Source organism: Astatotilapia calliptera, chromosome 23 (assembly GCF_964374335.1).
Source record: "Astatotilapia calliptera chromosome 23, fAstCal68.1, whole genome shotgun sequence".
Taxonomy (NCBI): Eukaryota; Metazoa; Chordata; class Actinopteri; order Cichliformes; family Cichlidae; genus Astatotilapia; species Astatotilapia calliptera.
Genome location: NC_137443.1, coordinates 32913161 through 32937220, shown reverse-complemented (window position 1 = coordinate 32937220; position 24060 = coordinate 32913161). Strand labels below are relative to the sequence as shown.

The following is a 24060-nucleotide window of genomic DNA, read 5'->3' as shown; positions in this document are numbered from 1 at the left end:
AGTAGCAATATTTGCCAAAAAGCAAAAACTACACAATACACCAAGACAAATGTTACCATGTGAGATGTGTGGGCCTTTTATGTAATATTTGACAAAACAAGCGTACAAAGTTGAAATAACTTAAACATTCAGCAGACAGCTCACACTGCTATTTCACTTTCCTCCCTGGAAACGCTTCAGTCAGCATTTAAACAACACAAGGAACAAAATATTTAACACTGAAATCTTGTGACGCTTTTTTTCCAAGTCTTTAAAACATGTAGTTAAAGAGATAAATGTGAAAAAAATAGAGAGATCTCTGCAGAGTAAGAATTTGGTCGTTACTAATCCTGAACAATAATATCACTTTGATCTACAAGTGATTTACTTCCATCAGTAAATTAAAGCACTTGGGATTTTAAGGATTATGTAGCCATTTAAAAGCTATTTGTGCAAGGCACCAGAATGCTGAGCAGCAATTTAACACGTGAGAGATAAATAGGTAGTGCTCTACATCAACAGTTCTCATAGCCCTGATTTCTGGGCAGTCAGTCTGAGGAAACAGCTGCACTGTGTGGCCACATCAGGCCCAGCAAATCAATGCTGTGCAGGTCACGTCCACCCCGTCTTACGCCACCAGCAGCGGATCAGCGCTTTCACCAGAGACTGGAGGGGCTTTACAGCCCAGGGATCTTCTGGAGGAGCAGCAGCAATTCAGTGCCTCCCTGAGCTTACAGAGCGGTCTCAAAGATAACCAAGTTCCCGTCTGCTGTTACTGCGTGTCCGTTTGACAGGCTGGGGCGGCTCCTGCTGTCGTAAGCCTGGAACGCATAGTTTACAAATGTCAGTTTACAAAAAGAGATTGACTCAAGTTCTTCACACTTAACGAAAACAAACTGACCTTTTTAGCTGCCTCTAGAAGAGCTGCTGCCTCCTGTTTGCCCGTCTGCTGCACCATTTTATAAAAAATGTTAGTGGGATCCTGCAGCAGGGTGTACGGCTCATCATACGCATGGATCTTCCCCGCATCTAGAACCTGGAAACAAATAGTTCTGATTATTGCACAAAAGTAAGAGCAAAGTATGAGTTTCAAAGTAAAACTAATAGCCTCTTGACTTGAATCTGGCATTTTTCAGGCTATGAAAGAAAAGCTGCTAAACCCAGAAAGCCCGACACTCCATCCACATACAGGGAAAGCAGAAGCTGCTCCAAAGGTGACAGTCACACTTGTGTTACAGTTTGTATGTTTGGACACCAATCTTGTCAAATACAGAATGCATTAATGCATTTCTAAGGCCTGGCATTGACAGATTATTTGGATCCAGCTCTCAGCAAAAAGCCATTCTACTTTTTACCTTTGCATTAGTTGTTTAACTACTACCTAATTAGAGGTTTTACCTAATTAAGTGGCATCACTGTCAACGATTCAGGACTCACCAGTATACGGTCGCTGTCTACGATGGTGTTGAGGCGATGAGCGATGGTGAGCACAGTGCATTCCCTGAATTTATCTCGTATGGTTTTCTGGATCAGCTCATCGGTCCTGCAGCCGCAGAAATAAACGCTTCTGTTAGTGTGACCTTTAGATAAAATTTACTATCAGCAAACAACCACCGATGTGTCAAAGTAAGTGTTATCAGCCGAGTAGTTTCTGTATCCCATCATGCTGCAGTACACAAGATATTCTTCTGTCTAACAAGATGTTGTTCATACACAGTAGGCAAACGTCATCTTGCAGTACCTCGGGTCCACATTGGCTGTGGCCTCATCAATGATGAGGATGCGGTTCTTCCTCAGGACAGCTCGTGCCAGACACACCAGTTGCCTCTGGCCCACACTGAAGTTGGAGCCCGACTCAGCCAGGGCAGTCTCCAACTTTCCAGGGAGCTCTTCCACCACAGACTTTAGCTGCACCTGCAGGAATAAAAAAAAATAAAGCAGCTTTAACTACACTGTGTGTGTCCTCTATAAATAATTCCTGCTCTGTCGTCTTTTTACAGTTAGTTCCACAGGGTTCTGTACTGGGACCAATCATACATGCTTCCCTTAGACATTATTAGAAGCACTGCTATGATATGATACGCAGATGACACCCAGCTTTATTTATCAATCAAGACAAATGATTCAAAAACAAATAGTGTGTCTAACCTGACACTGACTCAACCTCCAATAACACAAGGACTCATGTTTGATCAGGGTATGTTCCTTAGCATCTACATTAAGGACTGCCTTTCTTTTCTTTCTATTAATTTGTGCAGTACCTGTAAAATTAGAAGCAACCTGTCTCAAAGTAAAGCTGGAAAGCTAGTTGGTGTATTTATTTATTCTAGGCTGCATTGCTGTAAAAGCCTAAAAGCCTTCAGTTGATCCAGAATGCTGCAATCAGTATAAAAGAGAGACTCCATTCTTCACATATTAGCTTCTCTGCATTAAATTTGAAGTTCTTCTTCTTACATATAAAAATCATGAATAAGACCTGTTAGTATCTAAATATCCTAACAAAGATTAATATAAACTATAACATAATATAATTACTGCATAGTCATCTGTTTTGACAACAATGTTACCCACAGAGATGTCCCGTGATGCTAAGAGCACAGCTTTAGCACATTTGTGCCATTCACTGCCTTCCCATCATAGGCCATAAGGGCTACTCTGGGTAACATCACCCTCAGAGGTATTTGTGCAATAAGAGCTGCTGGGTTCCTCTGCAGGTGGAGAACTGTGATAGACAGTGCGGTGTTATTGTTACACTGTGACAGCAGCAGATGTAGAGATGTGACCCAAAGCTGACAATCCCTCATTATAAGCGGTTGTAAATGCACCACAGGAATTAAAGAGTGCAAGGATGCAGAGAGTTGGAACTGCACAGTTTTTCTCAGCTGAAAGAGGGAGAGACAATGTGTGAAGGATGCTGATGATCCTCTGCTCTGAAAGTGACACAATTAGGAATAGGATCTATATAGAGCCCCAGACAGTCCATACATGGTGCAGGTTCCTGGCAGCTCTTTTCAAGGCTGATTTTGAGGTCAAAATCCTTGAGGTCATTCACCACCACACTGGGATCTCTGATTGTCCGCTCCTGGCTCCAGGACATAATTACATAATTGCCTATGTAAGAGAATATCCTCATGCAATAGAGACAGCAGCTCCTCCACCCTCAGTCATCCTGAATGGGACAGTTTGATGCTAGTACGCTACGCTCTGATGAGCCAACCTGACATATTTCACAATATTTCTGTTGTATGGTAAGATAATAAAATAGTTTGGCAAGTATTCTGCTTCATCATACAAGAATTAAAACTCACACACTACTGATTCTGCCGATTGTGAGAGTTACTGACCTCTTCCAGAGCACTCCACAGTTCTTCATCTGTGTGTTGGTTAAATGGATCCAGGTTCTTTCTCATGGAACCCGTAAACAGTACCGGGTCCTAAAGGGGTGGGGGAGAGTTGGAGAACCCAGAGGACACCAAAATGATTAGATTTTGTGGACTATTTGTAAACAGAACAGCACAGTGACTTATTTCGACATATCTGAGTGAATGTCCTGCTGTGGCAGGTAAAAGTTTAAAAAACCTAAATGGCACACATGGCAAACTGTAACCAGCTGCCCTCCTTTGGTTTTGAATGCATCCTACAGTTTGCAAAAGTTCTGACTGATCACAGCAAAGAGCTTTGTGGGAATTGAAATGCTGAGAGCGTTGAGGGGAAAATGTTTGCTGGACAGCTGATTTTAACTCATTACTGGTAAGCTGGTGAAAACAAACAAACAAACAACAAAAAAACCAAAAGATGCAGTGTTAAAACTACACTCGTATAATTGTTTGAGCAAATAATTCAATTTTATTTATAAGCACCAAATCAAAGCAGTTGCAACAAAGTGCTTGTGCACTTTGTTGCAACACTTGTGCTTTTCTCACAGAGCAAACAGACTCTAGAGTGTCAGAGCAGACTGGGGCTGCTGATCCTTTCTTAGCTTTAAGGATGTGCCCAACTAGTAATAATTAATGTCACTTATTAGCCAAATATTTCTCATGTCAAAGTAACAAAGTCATAGTAGACGAGCTACGAAACAAGGCAACAAGAGTAGCCAGATGCTAGTGTTGTGTTCTGCTAAGAGGTCAGCTATGATGTTGTACCTGAGGAATGATGGACATCTTCTGCCGCAGGTCATGGAGGCCGATCTCAGAGGTCACAATACCGTCGATGTAGATCTTCCCCTGGGGCTCTGCCAGGCGGAACAGAGCCGAGACCAGAGAGCTTTTCCCGGCTCCTGTTCTACCCACAATACCAACCTGACCCACAGGACACAGAACATAAGCTTTGGTTTGACAGCGTATCACACAAATGGCTTCAGGTTCTTAGAAACAAAACAAATGAACCTTGATGTCTGACCTTCTCTTGGGGTCTAAACATGGCTTTCAGGTTGTGCAGCACCTGAGGTCCGTCAGCACTGTAGGAGAAGTTGACCTGGTCAAAAGTCACCAGGCCTTTACTTGGCCAATCAGGAGGAGGACGTTTCTGGGTTTCCCAGGGTGCTTCACTCTCCAGTTTAGTGTACTCTACTACTCTTTCCACTGATGTCATCTGAGGACAGAAACGCAGGAATGCACATTAAATCAGGATCAGTCTGTGTGGTGTAGTCAAGAACACAACATGTAATAAAACTATTTGCATACAAGTTCAATTTAAGAAATAAACAATCAGGTAAATCTGAAAGAATGGATTAATATCTAGAATTACACCAAAAATTTAAGAAGATACTGCCCACCACATCCTCCACATCCAATCAGCAAGTCTGCAACTCACAACTCAGTGTTCAGGATGCTTCAGTCCGCCACTGTTTCTGCAGGATTATTTTCCTAAACTACTTTTTCTCCATGAGCTGCTTTTCTCAATGAAGGAGAACTGCCACGTGAATCAGACGGATGTTATAGAATCATTTAGTGTGTCTACTTGGTATCAAGGAGAATGCAGGTATTATTTATTATGGACAGATGCCAGAGAAACACCAGTACAACTAGTGGTCTATTCATGCTATTCATGTGAAAGAGCAGAATCCCAAAGCTTAACCCTTTGGACTCTTGCAAAATAATAATGTCCATTCGTCCTCTTCTGCTTATCAAATTCAGGGTCACGGGGGGACTGGAGCCTATCCCAGCTACCACAGGTCGGGAGGCAGGGTACACCCCGGACAGGTCGCCAGGTCGACAGATAACCATTCGCACTCACATTCACACCTACGGGCATTTTAAATTCACAACTAACTTCATGTCTGTGGACTTTCGGAGGAAACTGGAGTACCCGGAGAGAAACCACACAAACATGGGGAGAACATACAAACTCCTCACAGAAAGACCCCGGCCTGATGGTGGAGTTAAACTCAGGACCTTCTTCTTGCTGGGAGACAACAGTTCTAACCACTGCATCACCCAAATAAATAATTTACTTCAGACTCCTAAAAATTTTTGATCATTTAAGTCTGCTGACAACACAAGTTTAAGATGCGTAGCACACCAGGCAGAAATCATACAACATCAGGAAAGTGGTCTCAGATTCACCTCCATGTCAACAAGCCCAACAACCATAAATATAAAACAAAATGGCAAAGAAGACTTTTGATGTTCAAATGACAGAATAAATACAATCTTTGGACTATTTCTGGAAATTAGTGAGATTTATATGGGAATAGCAAAAGCTCAGTATGGAAAGAAATGATACAAGCTCTGGAAATAAAAGAGACAGTGAGTATCTTACCATGTTCTCCACCTCTGCACTCTGTCTGACACCCCACTGGAACATGCCCATTAGTGTGACAGAGTAGCTCAGAGCCAAACCAACAGCACCCGCATCAAGCTCTGACAGGAGCAGGAAAACAACCATTTTACTAACACTTTTAAAAGTTAAACGGCAGCAATCACTCAGCATCTGCTGGACTGCATATACACTGTATTGCCAAAAGTATTCACTTAACTGCCTTCGCAAGCATATGAACTTGAGTGACATCCCATCCATTTAATTTAGAGGGTTTAAAATTATGCAGCTTCAACTCTTCCACAAGGTTTAGCAGTGCGTTTTTGGGATTTTTGATCATTCTTCCAGAAGTGCATTTGTGAGGTCAGACACTTATGTTGGATGAGAAGGCCTAGCTCGTCATCTCCACTCGAATTCATCCCAAACTCACTCACACATGTCTTCATGGACTTCATGGACGTTGCTTTGTGTACTGTACACAGTCATGCTAGAACAGGGGGCCATCGCCTTGATGGCCCCTTCCTGAATGAAATTGTCCAAAATGTCTTGGTATGCTGCACTAAGAGTTTCTTTCCCTGGAAACAGTCAGATAAGTACCGTTCTCAGACTGGACCATCGGCTTGCCAGATGGAGAAGCTTGATCGTTCATCAATTTGGATGGGTAAGCCTATACTTTTGGCAATATAGTGGATAACCGGCACACTGCTGCCCCCTGCTGGTAAGCGATCGCAAACAGCAAGACTAAATCAACAGTAAAATTAGTTCTCTCACTGTCTCTGAGCAGCAGACAGCCAAAAGTAGTGATGGTAACAAAGATGGAGCAGATGCCATCAAGGCGGACAGCAAACCAGCGAGAGGTGGTCAGGAACAGGAACCAGGCCTCTGCACAGGGAAACAATCCATCACAGACAGTTCAAAAACATACAATTTTTAAGTTCTCTGATCATAATATGAGCTTCTATGTGCCAAGCATGAAGAGCACCTGAGTGCAGGTCCTGATGGGCATCAAAGACTTTCTGGAAGCGCTTCTCTTCCCCAAATGCTCGGATTGTCCAAAGGCCCTGAAGAGATGAGGACAAGTGGGAGAAGACTGGACTCCGAGCTGAGGACACAGATGAGTCAGAAGTTACCAATAGGTTAAAGAGCTTCAAGTTTTAAAGATATTACATATGCAGGTTTTAAAATGAAAAAGAAACAACAGTAGCAGCACGTGTATCTCCTTCTTCACACACTGTTGTACTGTAGGACACTCACTGGTGGACTCCAGCCGTTTAACATTTCTGGAGGTCCGCAGAAAGTAGCGACGCAAATAAAGAAAGATGAGAAGGAGGGGGACAACGGGGATAAGGATCCAGGGAATCACTGACGCTGCAACAGCAATGACCCCAAGTATCTGGAGGAAGATCTGCTCACAACAGAAAAACACATCAACATTAAAGTGGTTTGTTCTTGTGCCTTTTTCTTTTTGAGTGTCTTTAGAAAAGAAAAATGAATGTTTTACAGAATGAGAAAGTATTTTCATTAACTTGTGCATTGTACTTCAGCCTTTCACTTTAGTAACAGCACTGTCAGTTTTACTCATTTTATTCTTCAAAGAGATCTTTGACCCTCTGTTACAAATAAGAGCGTTATCTCAGATGGGCATCAGTAGGTAAATGTTACCAACCTCAGCAAAGGGCAGTGCCACAGCGCTTACACTTTCGCTTTACTCACCAGTGGCAGCACTGAGTACTGAGTGACTGAGGCAAGCTCAAGGAACATGTGACAACAAAGAAATTCGTAATATTTTGTCCAGCAGCATGTAATCAGTGTAATGATTAGCTTCAAAGTTAAGAGCTAAGGGCTAATGAGTTATAAAGCCTGGACCTGAGTGAAGTATTTCAGGTACTGCATTGATTTCATAGTGATGGGACAGCTGCTGTGAGTCTGCAGCAAAGTTTAAATTGCCTAGTTATGGCATTTTCTTCATAGAATTTAGCTTTCACTTTGGAAAACTACCCAGCAACAGATGAGCACATGGTAAGATCGCTTTTCTTCTTAGGTTGTTGAACTGTTGATTTGATTCTATTAAGACTTGTTACCGTTTTTTTTTTATTGGACTTTAAATGACTTTTATTGGCTTGAAAGTTTTATTATCATTACAGTAGTGAGTGCTGCTGTTACTTCAGGGAAATACTTCCCTACCTTTGCTCTGGACCTGCTGTGTTTATCGAAAAGAGCGTGGAGGCTACAGCTCCACCATAAACTGTCACTTGTTATGATCTTCATTGCAGCTTTGTCAGTGGTTTAGAAAAGAAAAATGCTGCTGTGTCTTTGCTGAGAAATCTACCCTCACCTGAACGAAATCTGCAAACGTCACTGGCATGTTGGAGTCCAGCAGCCCAATGTCCTTTGAAAATCTGTTCAATACTCTTCCTGAGGTCAGACAAGAGATAATTATCACCACACTTTGAAACCAGCTAGAGTAAGATTAATGTTTAGTTTAACTTTCCTTGCCTGTATATAGGGGGTCATATGATTGTTGGGTTTTTCTCTGTATCTATGAAGCGCCTTGAGGCGACTTTTGTTGTGATTTGGCGCTATATAAATAAAATTGAATTGAATTGTATACTGTGCCCCCACAAAGATGGCAAATGGAGTAAAAGTAACCACAAAATTCATCCATCCATCTTTACCCCCTTTATCTGGGTTATTTGGGTCACACCAAGGTATGACTGAGTTCCTGACCCTATGTGTAAGGAAGAGGAACCTCACCAAACCTCATCTAACCCTGGGGCCTGGCCAGCTTTTTTGTTTGTTTGTTTTTTTACTTCAGTGGCCTCAGCCACAGTGATGGATGGGTTAGCTCCAGACTCTGCTTCCACTACAAAAAGTGTATCAGCAGGATTGAGGACATCATTTAAGCAGATCAAGCATCCTACCCAGGGACTTGAAGAGGGTTGGGTATTGTGCTGACGTGTCAAATGTGATTTTACACATAAGCATAAAATGACAGTCAGGACCTGTTTCTTGACTCAAATGCACAGGGAAACAACCAGACTCATCCATCCCAAAGCACAGTTGCCAAATTGGGGATACCTGTATACCCAACCTGCCTGTCACCTCTCATTGAGGGCAACCCAGGACTGGTACAATGTCCAGCCCTCTCTAGACACCAGAGCAAAAGCTATGAGTTCATGTGACCGTGACTACACCTAGTTCATATTTCTCAACCTTAAGCATTAGCTCAGGCTCCTTCCCCAACAGAAAGGTGCCATTCCAAGTTCCTAAAGCCAGATTTCTCAGCCTGCCCCTGACCATCTCCCCTCCGGTGAGTGGCTGGCCCACACGAGCACTACAGAATTCCATTTAGAAGTTTTTGAACTACAAAATTCTACAATTTACCGACTCTGGCTTTAGAACGTACAACACTAAAAATTTGCAAAGTTTTGCTTACCAATCGGATTGATGTCAAAGAAGCGCACGGGTGTTTGGAGTATAGCGCTAAACATGCGGTTGTGCAGAGACTGTGAACACCTCACTAGCACATTGAACAGCACCAAATTCCTGCCAAAGCCAAAGATTATGGTGACTGCAGTCAAACCTGGAAAAATAACACACCATAAAACACCAGTGGAGTAAAATCAGAAGAAATGCAGCGCAGTGTAAATAAGAGAACGCCTTTACCTCCATAAATTCCCAGGTAAAAATCCGTGTCCAGCTCTTTGGTGACATTTAGTCCATTTGTTGTGATGTTAGTCATGTTACTGCTGGCCATTAGTTTTTCTTGCTCATCAGCCCTAAACAGTCAGACATGAGTATAAACAGACATGTAAAAGCTGCAGTCTATGAGGAAAACGGCAGATTGAAGATACTTACCAGTAAGCTAGCCACCAGTCTTGCATGATGTATGCTACCTAGAAGATATAAAAGCCAAAAAAATAATTTTTACTGCTTTATATTACACATGTGAAATGCATTCAACACTTATTCTCACTGAGCTAACATGTGGAAGGCGAATTACAAGTGCAGGTGAGTCTTTGTGTACCTGAGCCATGATGTTAAGCAGCACGACAGCCAGCAGAACCACAATGTTGGCCCCAGCTGCCAGATACTTGGCATAGATGCGTATTCCAATGGTTCCCTGAGTTCGAGTCTCCTCTGCAAATGTCTGAACTTTCTCCGCCTGCGAGGAAGTCATCAGCATGCAGACAAGTATCATGATCACTGGCCGTCAAGTTCCCTGTGTTTAACTTGTCAAAATGAAAACGGACTAAAGCAAACTAAGCTCAAGTTGTGTCAGTTCAGCACGCTCTGTATGTTAAAGACCATTGGGGAAGGGGAAAAGAAAGAAAAGCAAACATGATATTAAACTAGGGATGGGCAGAAACGACCCATTTCCTATAAACAACCCTGATTTTTTAAAAACTAGGCTGTTTTTACTGATAATTATCCACTAACCGGTAACTGGTCTTCATCTTTGATGGACTGGACAGAGGAAGTCTGGGACAGCACTGAATTTTGAGACAGAGTTCGAGTTCTGGTGGGGGTGTCATGATGAGGCTGCTGTTGCTCCTCTTCCTCCTTCTTGAGAAGAGAGGTGAAGTCCAATCCAGACTGCTGAAGCTCCGTGTAAGTTCCCTTTGCCACCATGTGACCCTGACAAACACACACACATATCACCAAGTGTTAGGAAATTGTACAGCTGTGTTTTACAGACCTATGGCAGCACCACCTCCTCATGTGAAACACACACTTTGTAGTGTTTGGAAATGTACTGCGGTTTACATCTTCAAAGTCCTGCGAGTCACCCAGATAGTCTGTTGACAGTCAGCTTGCTTTGGCAGCACTCAGTCTTGTTTGTGCTTTTCTACAAATGGTAGTAGTGTGGCTGAATTTCAGAAAACATCTCCTGAAGAGACAAAGATAAATCCCTGCAGCCCCTTCAGTCTATGATCTAATACAGGGGTGTCAAACGTACGGCCCGCGGGCCGGATCAGGCCCGCAAACGGGTTTAATCCAGCCCGCGAGATGATTTTGTAAAGTATAAAAATGAGCAGCAATTTTTCAATAAAGAAACTGTTGTTCCAATTGTGTCCATTGGATGGCGCAATAGCAATTGTGAGCTACTTTGTTTTGCCCGCGAAATGTAAACCTGATCTGTTTTGGCACCCTCATTGCCCCAATATGTCTCTGTCAAAAAAGAGAAAAGTGGATGCAGAGTGTTCCAAGATAAATGGTCATCCTCCTCACGGAAGTGAATGGGAAAGCTGTATGTTTGGTGTGTTCCCAGCATGTTGCAGTGCTGAAAAGAATATAACCTCCGTCGCCACTATGTGAGTCTTCATGCCGACAAATATGACAACTTTCAAGGACAGCGGAGAAGAGAGAAGGTGAATGAACTGTTGGCGGGTCTGAAGAAACAGCAGTCTGTGTTTACTCACAGCCGAGACATCAGTGATGCTGCAGTGAAAGCTAGCTACCTCATTGCTAACGAAATTCCACTAGCTTCAAAACCATTTAGTGACGGTGAATTTGTAAAAACATGTATGATGAACGCATCGGAGATTGTGTGCCCTGAAAAGCGCCAGGCCTTTGCAAATATCAGCCTGACAACAAACACAGTTGCTGACAGGATTTCTGATCTTTCAGCGGATTTGGACAGCCAGTTGAAGCAAAAAGTAAAGTCATTTATTGTGTTTTCAGTTGCAATTGATGAAGGCACGGACATTACAGATGTTGCACAACTGGCAATTTTCATCCGCGGAGTTGATGACACATTGACCGTCACCGAGGAGTTCGTGGAGTTGGTACCGATGACAGATACAACGACCACAGCTAGGGTTGCCAACTCGCTGAAAAATAAATAAGGGACACCTCGTGGCCAGGGCCGGGCAACCCAGTTGTCTTCACCCTTCCCAGTGTGGTAGCTATTTTTTTTGTGTGTGAAATTATTTTTTAACCATTTGACTTGAATTTGATTTAAGCAGATGCATATTCTTTGTGATATGACCATATGGGAAACAAATGATCATTTAGCCATTTATTTTTAGCTCAAAATGACAACATTAACACAGTAAAACAGGTCTCTTTCTTAAACAGAAGCCTGTCATGCTTAACTTTTGAGAATATAAGTAAATCTTTCTTTAAAAGAACTCTGTCCTGCTTAACTTAAAATTATATAAATTAATAGAAAGCAATAGAACAAAAAATATTCCTGTAACTGTGCACATATAGTGCATATAGTACAATTGGCTTCAGTTGAGGTATTATTTCAGCTTTTCTAATGCTAATCAGCTGCTCCTGTTTGTAAACCCACTTGTTGCCATGATTACGCATCTTAACTCATCATCATTATTCATCTATGTATTACTTTTATGTATTAGTCATCTATTTGTTGTAATCATCTATCCTTGCAGTTGTTTATTACACAAAATAAATTATATTATCACACTTCTGGCCACATAGCGCTGATATTCACTGCACATGCCCATAATAACCTTAACCAGAGGGTTTAAAAAAACAAACCAATGTTTACATACCATATCTGCTTCTGCCGTGGCCTGGTGGACAAAAAAATGGTTAAGGGTTCCCTGAGCTTTCACACCCCTCCTATGGAACTCCAAAGTGTTCAAAATTAAATAAATAAATAGGTCAAGATGAAATAAATAACCATGTGAATAAATAAGACACAGATATGTAATGTGAGAATGATATTGTGAAATAATGGAACACATTTTGAAAAAAATGCTCATTATTGTGAAATATATTGCATTCTGCTATATAAATTTACTTATTATTGTGAAATATTATTTCATGGTCATTATTTTTCACAATAACAGAGATTATTCCTGAGGCATTTTATTTATTTCCAGCCGTTTTTAGTCCAAAATGACCTTTTTTCAAAGTCAGTCTTTATTTCAAAATCCCGTTTTTCCCGATGGTCTATTTATTTCATAATGCGACTTTTCAGCAGAATGACTTTGTCTGTCAATCAATGTAAGTGGGCTGGACCTTTGCACCTATTGGCTTATCGTTTACCATCGACTAGTTTTCCTGGATACCGGCTCCGCGGACGGCTACTGCAGCTAGCAACAGCGTGCTAGGTCAAAAGTCACGGAGGATGGCGGACTGGTGTGAACTTCAGCCAGTTCTGCTCATTTAAGCAAATCAGATAGAGAGGGATCATTTACCTGTAGATACTGTTTTGAGTCGTTTAGATGTTTCTGAAATGCTTGGGATGATAATTGCTCTTCAAGATGTTCGCATCGATGACAGCATTGTCAAAGGTTTAAGATCAATTCAGCACCGTGTTCGTTTGGAATACGCCGAGGAAGAACAGTCTTCAAATGTTGGCCGTCCACGTCTAGAAATCCCGGTGCAGCACTCAGGACTTTAGTGCTGTCCGGGATAACCGTCGGGGTAATTGCCGATACATTTTCTGTGTCTCCGAGCACAATTAGGAGGAAAATGACGGAGGATGGTCTAAGGTAAGTTTATGCTGTAATTGAGCACCTGTGTGATTCTGTACACAGCATTGTTTAGGTGTTGACCTTAATTATGACGTTTGACAATGAATTATTATCGCTTACTTTTTTTTTGTTACTGTCTAAACTAAGTGGGGCAGCTACGGCTAAAGCTATCGGCGCCATCTCGGCGTTGAGACACGTTTAGCAGTGTTAGCTGTTAGTGTGTTAACTCGGAGACTGGGGTCAGTGGAGCCTGTAGGAACCTTTTACACAGAGAGTAGACCCACCAGCTTTCCACAGTCTACTTACTTATCACATCTTGTTAGACAACAGGGTCATTAGTGCTTTAAATAGTACATAGTTGAATGTTTCATTGCTGTTTGCAGTTGATTGTTCTCTGATAACGCATAACAAGGTTGATGTTAAATAGCGAGTTTATTGAAATGGTTTTGTCTATTTCAGCAGCATTATAGATATACTTTCTCTGGTGTCTTCGGTAAAGCTAAAACAAGAATACATTTACATCCTTGGTTCTTTCAGCATTAATTGGAAAACTTTGAGATTTGCTGTGCGCCTCCCAAGCCATTCTCTTTTATCCCACCTGTCAGGTATAGATGGCAATACTTTAAACAAAGTTAAATTTGTTATACCTGAAGAGAACCAATCCTGACCTAGAATGGGTGAATGAATAATTAGTTGGTAGCCAATGCCTAAGCAACTCACATAGGCCCTGGCAGACTCAATAAGTCCATCTAGGAACAGCTGCAGGAAACACCTCTTCAGTTTAGATTTAAAACATGTGCATGCTCTTTCAGGTTGATGAGGATTATGGTGTGGACTGGACAGGACAACATAATCGCTGCCCATCAAATGAGATCACCATTCCTGAGATTCAGCTCCCAGATGCACTGAATGAACAAGACCCTGCTGTGCTACCAATACTTCAAAATCACTTGTAGAAAGACATTATTACATTTAATCAGTTTCTATGTCAGGAGGATTTTTTTTTTTTTAAATTTCTACAGCTTTGTAGCTAATACCGACTCAAAACAGCATAACCAATTTCATTTTCAACAAAACAGTGAGTGGCTATAAAACAGGATTTGTTTTATACAGCTGTCACTTTAATGATATTCATTTCTTGGTTGGATATACAGTACATGTCAACTCTGAGCAGATTTAATACAATGAACACAGTAGAGTAGTGTAACATCTTAATTCAAATAATTTTTTCTAGAAATTTTTTTTGTATCAGTAGCGAGTATAAACAAAACATATTGTGTAATTTATAATGTACAGTGAACAACTGATTTTGATATCTGAACTCTTCATCAGTTTATATTAAAAAAGCCATAAATGCACACCTGTACTCTGTATTTTTCACTGTCAAGTGTATTAAAAAGAACTAGAACTCACTAGATTGTCCGTTTCTTTGAACACCGAGTACAGTAATGTGATGCAAGAAAGAAGAAATGGTCTAATTTTACCATGTGGTTATGGAATCAATCGTAAACCAGACCAAAACCTGAGTCAGTAGAGTTGAGACACACCTGAATGTCCATTAGAAATGACTCATAGGTACAGTAGTGTGCAGGAAGACGTAGTACTTCAAAACCGGTGGAAGACTTTGGAAGATTGCTGTTGACCACTTCCACAGTCATTTCTCGGCAAGACTTCCCATCCTGTCCAAAACTTGATGAGGGCTTTTTGTTGTGCACAAGATGCTGCAACAGAAGATTGTTTTAAACTATAATGACATCCTATATTCATTATTTTGAATCTTTTATGGAGAAATACCATAAAAGATGACCACTTACATACAGGGCACCAGACATTTTTGCCCCACTCAAATTGCTGTTGTAGCTTTTATAGATATTTTTATGTTAACAAAGCTAAAAGTAGTCTACATACAATTCTAGTGCAACTGATAATGCCACCACTCTTATGTATTGCATGGAGCAAATAACAAAACAAAATTATACTATAGCGTAGAGCTGGGCGATATAACGATATGTATTGCGAAATAACCTTTTCTCAATAGAAAAATTAAACTATTGCGATAGACCTCACCGCTCTTGTCCTTTTTATAAAATAATAAATAAAAATAAATATCGTGATATGAAAAAATCTCATATCGCCCAGCTCTACTATAGTGTACTTTGTTAATGACCCAAGATCACTGGACTGTATGTAATTTACCAAAGTATAATCAGAGAAAACCAATGGCAAAATACCTATCGCAGCAGACTTACCATTTTCAATGAAGGACCGAAGGTAACCTGCCACTCTGCATTTATCCTCGAGAGCATTCCTCTTCTTCCTCATCTTCATCTTCTGTGGCAGGCCACAGTCATTTTATAGCTTTACTTATCTTGTAGTCTTAAGAGCATCAGCAACATTAGGTGTATTTTTATTAAATGTAACCCAGCTGTTCAACTAACCCACGCATACAAAACAGTATATTGGTGTTTTGTGTCAACAATTAATGTTCATCCTTCATAAATTAACCAAATAGCTTTACTATTCAGATGTTAAAAGATGTGACCTGACCTTACCTCACAACAGGGAGCAGTCTCTGATTCCCTTGGTAAGAAAGGAGGAATGATGTCTGATCTTTCTGTCAGAAGCGGCCATACCATGGTTTCCTTAAGCCCTTTCCTCAGCTGCTTGACTTGACGACTTGTTTGTGTTATGACCTACAACGGTGAGACCAAACCAAAACTGAAGTTGGAGTCTGTAAAGTGACACACACTTTAAATGTTAAATATTTAAAGAACATCCACTGTACTAGTAAAAGCATTTTCAAATTATACCCACTTACAAAATCACTACGTTGAACTAAAATTGCTTTCTTTTCTTTCACATAGATTACTTGTCTTCCATATTAGCACAGAAGATAAGCCACTTTAAAACAGTCATGAATAACTATTACCTACAACAATGTAAATAGTAATACAGACATTAACCCAGAAGACAATTATTTTCTCTTACCTAATTTATAGAATTCTTTGCTATGATAAAAAACAGTATTAAAAAAAATCTGTGACTAAACTGATTAAAAAGCTCATTTTTGCCAGACAGACAGACTAACCAAGCAATAATAACATATCGTTACTTACCCTGAACAGCGTTTCGTGGAGTGGAGCTAGCTGTGATAGCGTTAGCATTTGCTAACGTTAACACTGTGCGGTTGTGATGAGAACTTGGACCAGGGACCACTTCATCTCCAGTACACTGCTGCAATACGCAGACTGAGGTGAAGACGTTCAATCTAAGCGGTTAGCAAGTTCTCTGAGTAACTCAGAAACGGACTTGTTTCCTGCAGCCATGCCCTTCACAAGAATTGATACACCTGTAACGTTATTCGCGCCCAGTGTTTTGCATTTGTCGGTGCCTTAAGTTTATTTTGAGCTGCATACTGCCGCCAGCTGCATAGGAGATGCATTGCACCATTAAACCTAAATCGACAATTCATGTGCTATTACTTATGTCTGAGTAAAGGAGCAACCAATCACACAACTGGCTCCGCCCTGTCTTTCTTGATTGACAGACAAAGTCATTCTGCTGAAAAGTCGCATTATGAAATAAATAGACCATCGGGAAAAACGGGATTTTGAAATAAAGACTGACTTTGAAAAAAGGTCATTTTGGACTAAAAACGGCTGGAAATAAATAAAATGCCTCAGGAATAATCTCTGTTATTGTGAAAAATAATGACCATGAAATAATATTTCACAATAATAAGAAAATTTATATAGCAGAATGTAATATGTTTCACAATAATGAGCATTGTTTTCAAAATGTGTTCCATTATTTCACAATATCATTCTCACATTACATATCTGTGTCTTATTTATTCACATAGTTATTTATTTCATCTTGACCTATTTATTTATTTAATTTTGAACACTTTGGAGTTCCATACCCCTCATGTTCTTCTTGTGCCCACCGCTAGAAGCATGCCTATGGAAAAAGTGCGCCGGCACACAGTGCAGTGCGCTTTAAAGGTGTTATCGTGCACTTTTCCAGCCAGGTGTTTTCCTTTTCCCATTCCTCTCTGTACTTTTGCAGCCTTTTTTTCTTTCTCTGAGCGAACAAACATTGCTGCTCCAATGCTGGGCTTACACTGTGCGATTTTTGGCCCATTTTGAGCCGATTTTTGAGTCGTGCGACCGATTTGGTGATCGGCCCGATTTTGGCCTTCATCGTGCATCGTGTAGTATACGTGGGGTAACGAGAAGCGATTAACACCTCACGACCAGCTCCCGATCATCAATCGGTCGTGAGGGTGTCAACACAGCCGCTCACGCGCTAACACGTAAACGTCGGTGAAAAAGATGGAGCAGCATGGCTGTGCGGCGTGTGATCTGGACCCAAGCGATGGAGGCACAACTTGTAGAACTTTGGAAAGCTCATCCGAGCCTTTTCGATGTGGCATCACAAAATTATCACGACCACAACAACCGTGAAAATAGTTTGATTTACACTGCTGCTTAATCACAGCTGCCTGATCAATGTTTTTCAATTTAGCAAAGTTGATGGTGGTGGGGTGTCTGTGTGAGTGAAAGACAGAGAGGGAGAGCGAGCGACAGAATTTCTGTTATAACCTTCATTTTATGGAGGCACAGTGTGAGCACTCAGGTCTCATCAGAGCATCGGGCGGTATAGTGTGAGACTCTGCATCGTGACCTACCAACTTCTAACCCCTGTGAGTCAATCGTGCAGTTTGAGCAGGAGCTGAATAACGTGAATGAAAAAAAATCGCACAGTGTCTGCCCAGCTTTAGGTGTACTGTCGTCCGAGACTTGCACCGCAGTGTCAGCGTTTGTTTCCCTGTTGGCCATGCTTCTTGTTGTGGTCATCTGTTGTCTTCCGGTATTTTCTCCGCAAGCGACCTTTCCTCGACCAATGAGATAAGCGGTAATCTGAATTGTCATACTCGAATTGTCATAAGTGTGCTGTCAGCTCATTGGTCACAAAGCAGGAGAGGGGCTGGGAATTATGTTTTCAAACAAAGCGTTAATTCCATTAACATTTATAGACTACTTTTGATTCTCACTGTATTACGGGACAAAGTGCGTCCCTTATTAGCTCAATACGGGACGTGTACTTTTGTTTCTAAATACGGGACGATTCCGTTTTTTAAGGGACGGTTGGCAACCCTAACCGCAGCTGATATTTTCACCGCACTCGTCGGTGCGCTGGACAGGGTCGGAGTGGACTGCAGAGGTGGGACCAAGTCATTGTTTTGCAAGTCTCAAGTAAGTCTCAAGTCTTTATCCTCAAGTCAAGTCTCAAGTAATGTCAGGCAAGTCAGAGTCGAGTCTCAAGTCACTGGTGTAAAAGTCCGAGTCAAGTCACAAGTCTGAAACTTTGAATTTCAAGTCCTTTCGAGTCTTTAAAAAAAAAACGAAAAAATAATGTTGCAGTTATGCTAAATGTAAATATTAGACCATGTAATTTTAAAATCTGTGTTTTTCTCAACACATGACAAAATAGTGAACTTAGAAAATATACACAAATTGTGAAATTGCACCTCTTTAAAATGCAGCTCAATTAAACCTAGCTCCAAGAATAATTTTCACCGACAGTTCTGAGATAAGCTGCATGTTATTCTTGGATGCGGTTGTAGGACCGGCTTTAAAATCGCATGACAAAAATATCATACACATTAAAAAAAACTGTATCACCAACGTAGCCTGGACAACATTTGCTAGTTAGATGAAGTCAGCTATCTCATCTTAGCATATTTATATTCATATTTATAATCATACGGTTCTTGGAGTGAGTGCATACACTCATGAAGTTTAGTAACTTCCGGTCACTGCAACAAGCCCAGGTACAGTTTACCGACGGATGGGTGCAGGACCTTGAAATGCACCGTGTAGAACGAAAGACCATCGTACGTATCATAAGTTTACCAGTCTCACAAATTGTCGTCATAAATACACATTCCTTAACCGTTTATTAATATGACCTTTGAGCTCAAGGGTAATTAATTAGTAGTGGAAATAATTTCTGGTACCCATCACAGAAATGTAGCAGTGACAACAATATTGTATGCTGTAATCGTACTGGGCAATTAGTGATACAAAAAACCTGTTTTATCCTGTGAATAAAAGTATATGTTTTTGTCAGTGTACCATAATAACAGAAGCGAAACGCAATATTGTGTCAGGACAATTCACTATTTATGCACAATAAATAAAGGAGCATAGCGCGACAATTTCTGTTCAGCGCCAGACTTGCTTGTAACCTATATCACTAATTATGTTATGAAAATGACGTATTAAGTACTAAAAAACACTGACCTTCGTGTAAATGCTTGGAGCAGACTAACCTGTGAGCTGGAGTGTTCTGGGACGTTATATTTGATCTTTGAATGGCTGCAATCCAGGCCATCCGTCGCGTCTTTGTTACTTCGGAAACATGGCTTGAACAATTTCTCTTCAACGACGTAATCCGATAACAACCGATCTCTTTACCCGTCGGCTTCCCGTGGCTGTCATGCGACCGGCTATTGCAGTTAATAATACAACAGCTTCTTGACATTTTTGTGTTTCTTTTTATCGCTGTATAACTGATTTTAATTGAAAGCCTGCGTGCGCTAGTACCGCTTGCCACGAGTTCCCAGAATCCTTTGCGGTTCTACCCGTGAATGACGTCACATTTTCAATCTCTATATAATATGCATGTTAAATTTTATATTTGGGGTAAAATATCAAGTCTTTTCAAGTAAACCGGTTCAAGTCCAATTCAAGTCCCAAGTCATTGGTGTAAAAGTCCAAGTCAAGTCACAAGTCTTAGAACATTTTTTCAAGTCAAGTCTAAAGTCATAAAATTAATGACTCGAGTCTGACTCGAGTCCAAGTCATGTGACTCGAGTCCACACCTCTGGTGGACTGGTCCCGCGCTGTCAGCCTGGCTACAGATGGTGCGCCCTCAATGATCGGGAAGAAAGCAGGCATTGTAAAAAAGTTCAGAGATAAAGTGCAATCTGCAAATGGAGGACGTGATTTTTGGACTTTTCACTGTATTTTGCACCAGGAGGCTTTGTGTTACAAGTCACTGAAAATGGATAACGTCATGAAGGTGGTCATCCAAACTGTTAATTTCATCCGATCCAGAAGCCTCAATCACCGTCAGTTTGACAGTCTTCTCAGAGAGAAAGACCACATCTATGGCCTGCCATACCACACTGAGGTAAGATGGTTGAGCCGAGGTGCTGTGCTGAGGCGTTTCTTTGATTTACGAGAAGAAATTGAACAGTTTATGGAAGAAAAGGGCAAACCAGTGTTAGAATTTCATTCCGCAGAATGGATGCAGGACCTTGCATTTATGGTGGATGTTACAGAGCACCTGAATAACTTGAACAAACAGCTGCAAGGACGCAACAAAGTTGTCACACAGTATTATGACAGCATACGTTCTTTCAAGTTGAAGCTGTTATTGTGGGAGACGCAGCTCGCTGGTGGTGATGCAGCTCACTTCCCCTGTCTGAAAAATGTGTGCACGATGTTGTAGTATCAGGTAAATGTTAAGTGGTAGGAACGTTTCTGCTGGGTTGTTGTTGTGGGGGGGGGGATGAAAAATAATAAAGGACACTCATTGGAGTAATGGCGCGTCTCGTGTGTCTGTGAGTTATGCCTCCAGTCAAATAACATCCATAACCTCAAATAACGGAACATGGTGTCAGAAGACAACTGGAAACGTTAGTTGGGCATAAGTGAAAGGTTTCGGCGTCGGTGCCAGGTTAAAGGTCGGCCATAGAGGAGCTGCGCGAAAAGAGACGTGGCGTCATGAGTCAGTTTCAAGTCACCCCGCCGGAGAAGTTCACTTTTAGGTCCGACGATTGGACCAAATGGATAAAGCTTTTTTTTTTTTGCATCGCGTCTGGATTGGAGACGCAAGCGGACGAAAATCAAGTGAACGCCCTTATCTACACTATGGGCGAGGAGGCGGAGGACATATTGGTATCCCTGCACCTGACTCCCGAAGAGGCGAGCGATTATGAGACCGTTAAAAGGAGGTTGGATGCTCACTTCGTAGCCTGAAGAAACATCATATTTGAGCGAGCGAAGTTTAACCAGCGCCAACAAGAGACGGGTGAGTCAGTTGACAACTTCCATACTGCACTGCATTGTCTGGCAGAACATTGTGGATACGGGACTTTGCATGACAAAATGGTGCGAGACAGATTTGTCGTGGGTCTGAAAGACAAACGATTGTCAGAACAGCTACAAATGGATCCAGAACTAACGCTAGAACAAGCGCTTAACAGAGCCCGACAAAGTGAGCTTGTAAAGAAGCAACAAGAGATGCTAAGCACTAACTTTAAAATGGATATTACCAACTCACAACTGAACCGCGTCCATGCTAAACGGCAAGAAGGGGCACGTCCCAAGCAGCTGACACCGCTACATAAACAAACCGCCAAAACACAGAAAGAAAAAAAGACACAATGCAGAAGATGTGGAGACATAAAAGGTCACAATCTTCAACAATGCCCTGCGATGGAAGCCGCATGTAATTACTGTAAGAAAAAAAGGACATTTTGCCTGGATGTGCAGAAACAAAAAACTGTGTGAAGTCAATGCTGCAACAGTTTCAGAGAACAGCGATACAGATGATGAGGTCGCTTTCTTGGGTTCCCTCTCTGCGGACACCAAAGAGAGTCCATGGGTAACAGAGATACATGTGGACAAATACAACACACTCTTTAAAATCGACACCAGAGCGGATGTCACAGCAGTCCCAGAGACTTTCTACACACAGCATCAGTTGGGGAGATTGGATAAGCCCAAAAGGGTTCTGCAGGGCCCAGGAGGAACACGTCTGAAGGTAAAAGGCATGTTCACAGCCACTCTCAGCAAGAACAACCACAAAACCAAAGAAGACATTTATGTCGTACAGGGTTTATGCACACCGCTGCTGAGCGGGCATGCTGCAGTGGCACTACAGCTGGTTGCTAGAGTGAATCATATTAGCTTAGACTCTATTGACGCTGTCAAAGAAGAATTCCCCAAGCTTTTCAGCGGCTTAGGCAAAATGGAGGGGGAGTACAATATTGCTCTGAAACCAGAGGCACAGCCGTTTTCCCTCTCGACCCCTAGGCGAATCTCCCTTCCACTCTTACCAAAGGTTAAAGAAGAGCTGAACAGGATGGAGCAGCAGGGTGTCATTTCCAAGGTGGAGGAGCCCACTGATTGGTGCGCGCCTATGGTGGTGGTTCCTAAGCGCACAGGCAAAGTGAGAATATGCAGCGATCTCACTGAACTAAACAAATATGTCATGAGAGAGAAGCATCCACTCCCTTCAGTAGAACACACACTAGGACAGCTTGCAGGAGCAAAAGTGTTTTCAAAGCTGGATGCCAATGCATGATTTTGGCAGATTCCCTTATCCAGGGACTCTTCTTTGCTCACGACCTTTATTACACCTTTTGGTCGGTATTGTTACATTCGTCTGTGCTTTGGAATCTCATCAGCCCCAGAACACTTCCAGAAACGGATGGCACGCATTCTTGAGGGCTTAGAAGGAGTCCTCTGCCAGATGGATGATGTGCTCATCTGGGGGACGTCACAAGGAGAGCATGATGAGAGACTTCGAAAAGCACTGGTTCGACTGCAGGAGGCTGGAGTAACATTGAACGACAAGTGTGAGTTCTACAAGAACAGGATAAAGTTCCTGGGGCAGGTCATTGAGGGATCGGGGGTTAGCGCAGATCCTGACAAGGTGCATGCCGTGAGTTCCATGGATGAGCCCAGCAACATAAGTGAGGTGAGACGCTTCCTGGGCATGGTGAATCACCTAGGAAAGTTTCTTCCTCACCTGGCGGAAAAAACGTGCCCCCTAAGAGATCTGCTGAAGAAGTCCAACCTGTGGTCATGGGGGCCACAGCAGCAGCAGGCTTTCGACGGCATCAAAAAAGAACTGACAACACCCCCAGGGTTTGCTCTGTATGATCCAAATGCTGAAACGTGCGTATCAGCTGATTCATCTTCGTATGGCTTGGGAGCAGTGCTTCTCCAGCGGCACGCCGATCTAGGGTGGAAACCAGTAGCATACGCTTCAAAAGCTCTCAGCGCGACTGAGCAGCGATATGCTCAAATTGAGAAGGAGGCCCTCGCTTCAACATGGGCCTGTGAGAGGTTTGCAGAGTTCCTAATTGGGAAGACATTCCACATTGAAACAGACCAATTCAATTCAATTTTCAATTCAATTTTATTTATATAGCGCCAAATCACAACAAAAGTTGCCTCAAGGCGCTTCATAGATACAGAGAAAAACCCAACAATCATATGACCCCCTATGAGCAAGCACTTTGGCGACAGTGGGAAGGAAAAACTCCCTTTTAACAGGAAGAAACCTCCGGCAGAACCAGGCTCAGGGAGGGGCGGCCATCTGCTGCGACCGGTTGGGGTGAGAGAAGGAAGACAGGATAAAGACATGCTGTGGAAGAGAGACAGAGGTTAATAACAGATATGATTCAATGCAGAGAGGTCTATTAATACATAGTGAGTGAGAAAGGTGACTGGAAAGGAAAAACTCAATGCATCATGGGAATCCCCCGGCAGCCTACATCTATTGCAGCATAACTAAGGGAGGATTCAGGGTCACCTGGTCCAGCCCTAACTATATGCTTTAGCAAAAAGGAAAGTTTTAAGCCTAATCTTAAAAGTAGAGATAGTGTCTGTCTCCCGAATCCAAACTGGAAGCTGGTTCCACAGAAGAGGGGCCTGAAAACTGAAGGCTCTGCCTCCCATTCTACTTTTAAATACTCTAGGAACAACAAGTAGGCCTGCAGAGCGAGAGCGAAGTGCTCTAATAGGGTGATATGGTACTACAAGGTCATTAAGATAAGATGGGGCCTGAT

At 42.0% G+C, this 24060-nt stretch overlaps 1 protein-coding gene and 2 long non-coding RNA genes across 4 annotated transcripts in view; 1 reads left to right on the top strand and 2 right to left on the bottom strand.

Moving 5' to 3' along the window:
- Positions 1 to 52: 52 nt before the first annotated feature.
- LOC113016994 (ATP-binding cassette sub-family C member 4-like) overlaps positions 53 to 24060 on the bottom strand; it is a 61666-nt gene continuing 37658 nt past the window's right edge. The window contains exons 15-31 of the mRNA XM_026160249.2: positions 10177 to 10374; positions 9764 to 9901; positions 9595 to 9632; positions 9403 to 9515; positions 9173 to 9319; positions 8072 to 8151; positions 6991 to 7141; positions 6719 to 6838; positions 6508 to 6618; positions 5740 to 5840; positions 4378 to 4569; positions 4122 to 4277; positions 3324 to 3413; positions 1721 to 1893; positions 1417 to 1522; positions 881 to 1015; positions 53 to 800 (exon numbers count right to left, since the gene is read on the bottom strand). Of these exons, the coding sequence (XP_026016034.2) occupies positions 711 to 800; positions 881 to 1015; positions 1417 to 1522; positions 1721 to 1893; positions 3324 to 3413; positions 4122 to 4277; positions 4378 to 4569; positions 5740 to 5840; positions 6508 to 6618; positions 6719 to 6838; positions 6991 to 7141; positions 8072 to 8151; positions 9173 to 9319; positions 9403 to 9515; positions 9595 to 9632; positions 9764 to 9901; positions 10177 to 10374 (2139 nt within the window). The 3' untranslated portion in view covers positions 53 to 710. The remainder of the gene's footprint in view (positions 801 to 880; positions 1016 to 1416; positions 1523 to 1720; positions 1894 to 3323; positions 3414 to 4121; positions 4278 to 4377; positions 4570 to 5739; positions 5841 to 6507; positions 6619 to 6718; positions 6839 to 6990; positions 7142 to 8071; positions 8152 to 9172; positions 9320 to 9402; positions 9516 to 9594; positions 9633 to 9763; positions 9902 to 10176; positions 10375 to 24060) is intronic.
- On the top strand, positions 12438 to 14599 carry LOC145424279 (uncharacterized). Its single transcript, XR_013905300.1, has 2 exons — positions 12438 to 13205; positions 14000 to 14599. It is a non-coding gene; the product is annotated as an uncharacterized LOC145424279 (long non-coding RNA).
- Positions 14287 to 16960, bottom strand: LOC145424278 (uncharacterized). Of its 2 annotated transcripts, none has more exons than XR_013905299.1 (4): positions 16304 to 16960; positions 15740 to 15918; positions 15437 to 15518; positions 14287 to 14908 (listed from the first exon to the last, which is right to left on the bottom strand). It is a non-coding gene; the product is annotated as an uncharacterized LOC145424278 (long non-coding RNA). The 2 variants fall into 2 exon arrangements; XR_013905298.1 differs by having other exon boundaries at positions 15740 to 15880; positions 16304 to 16948.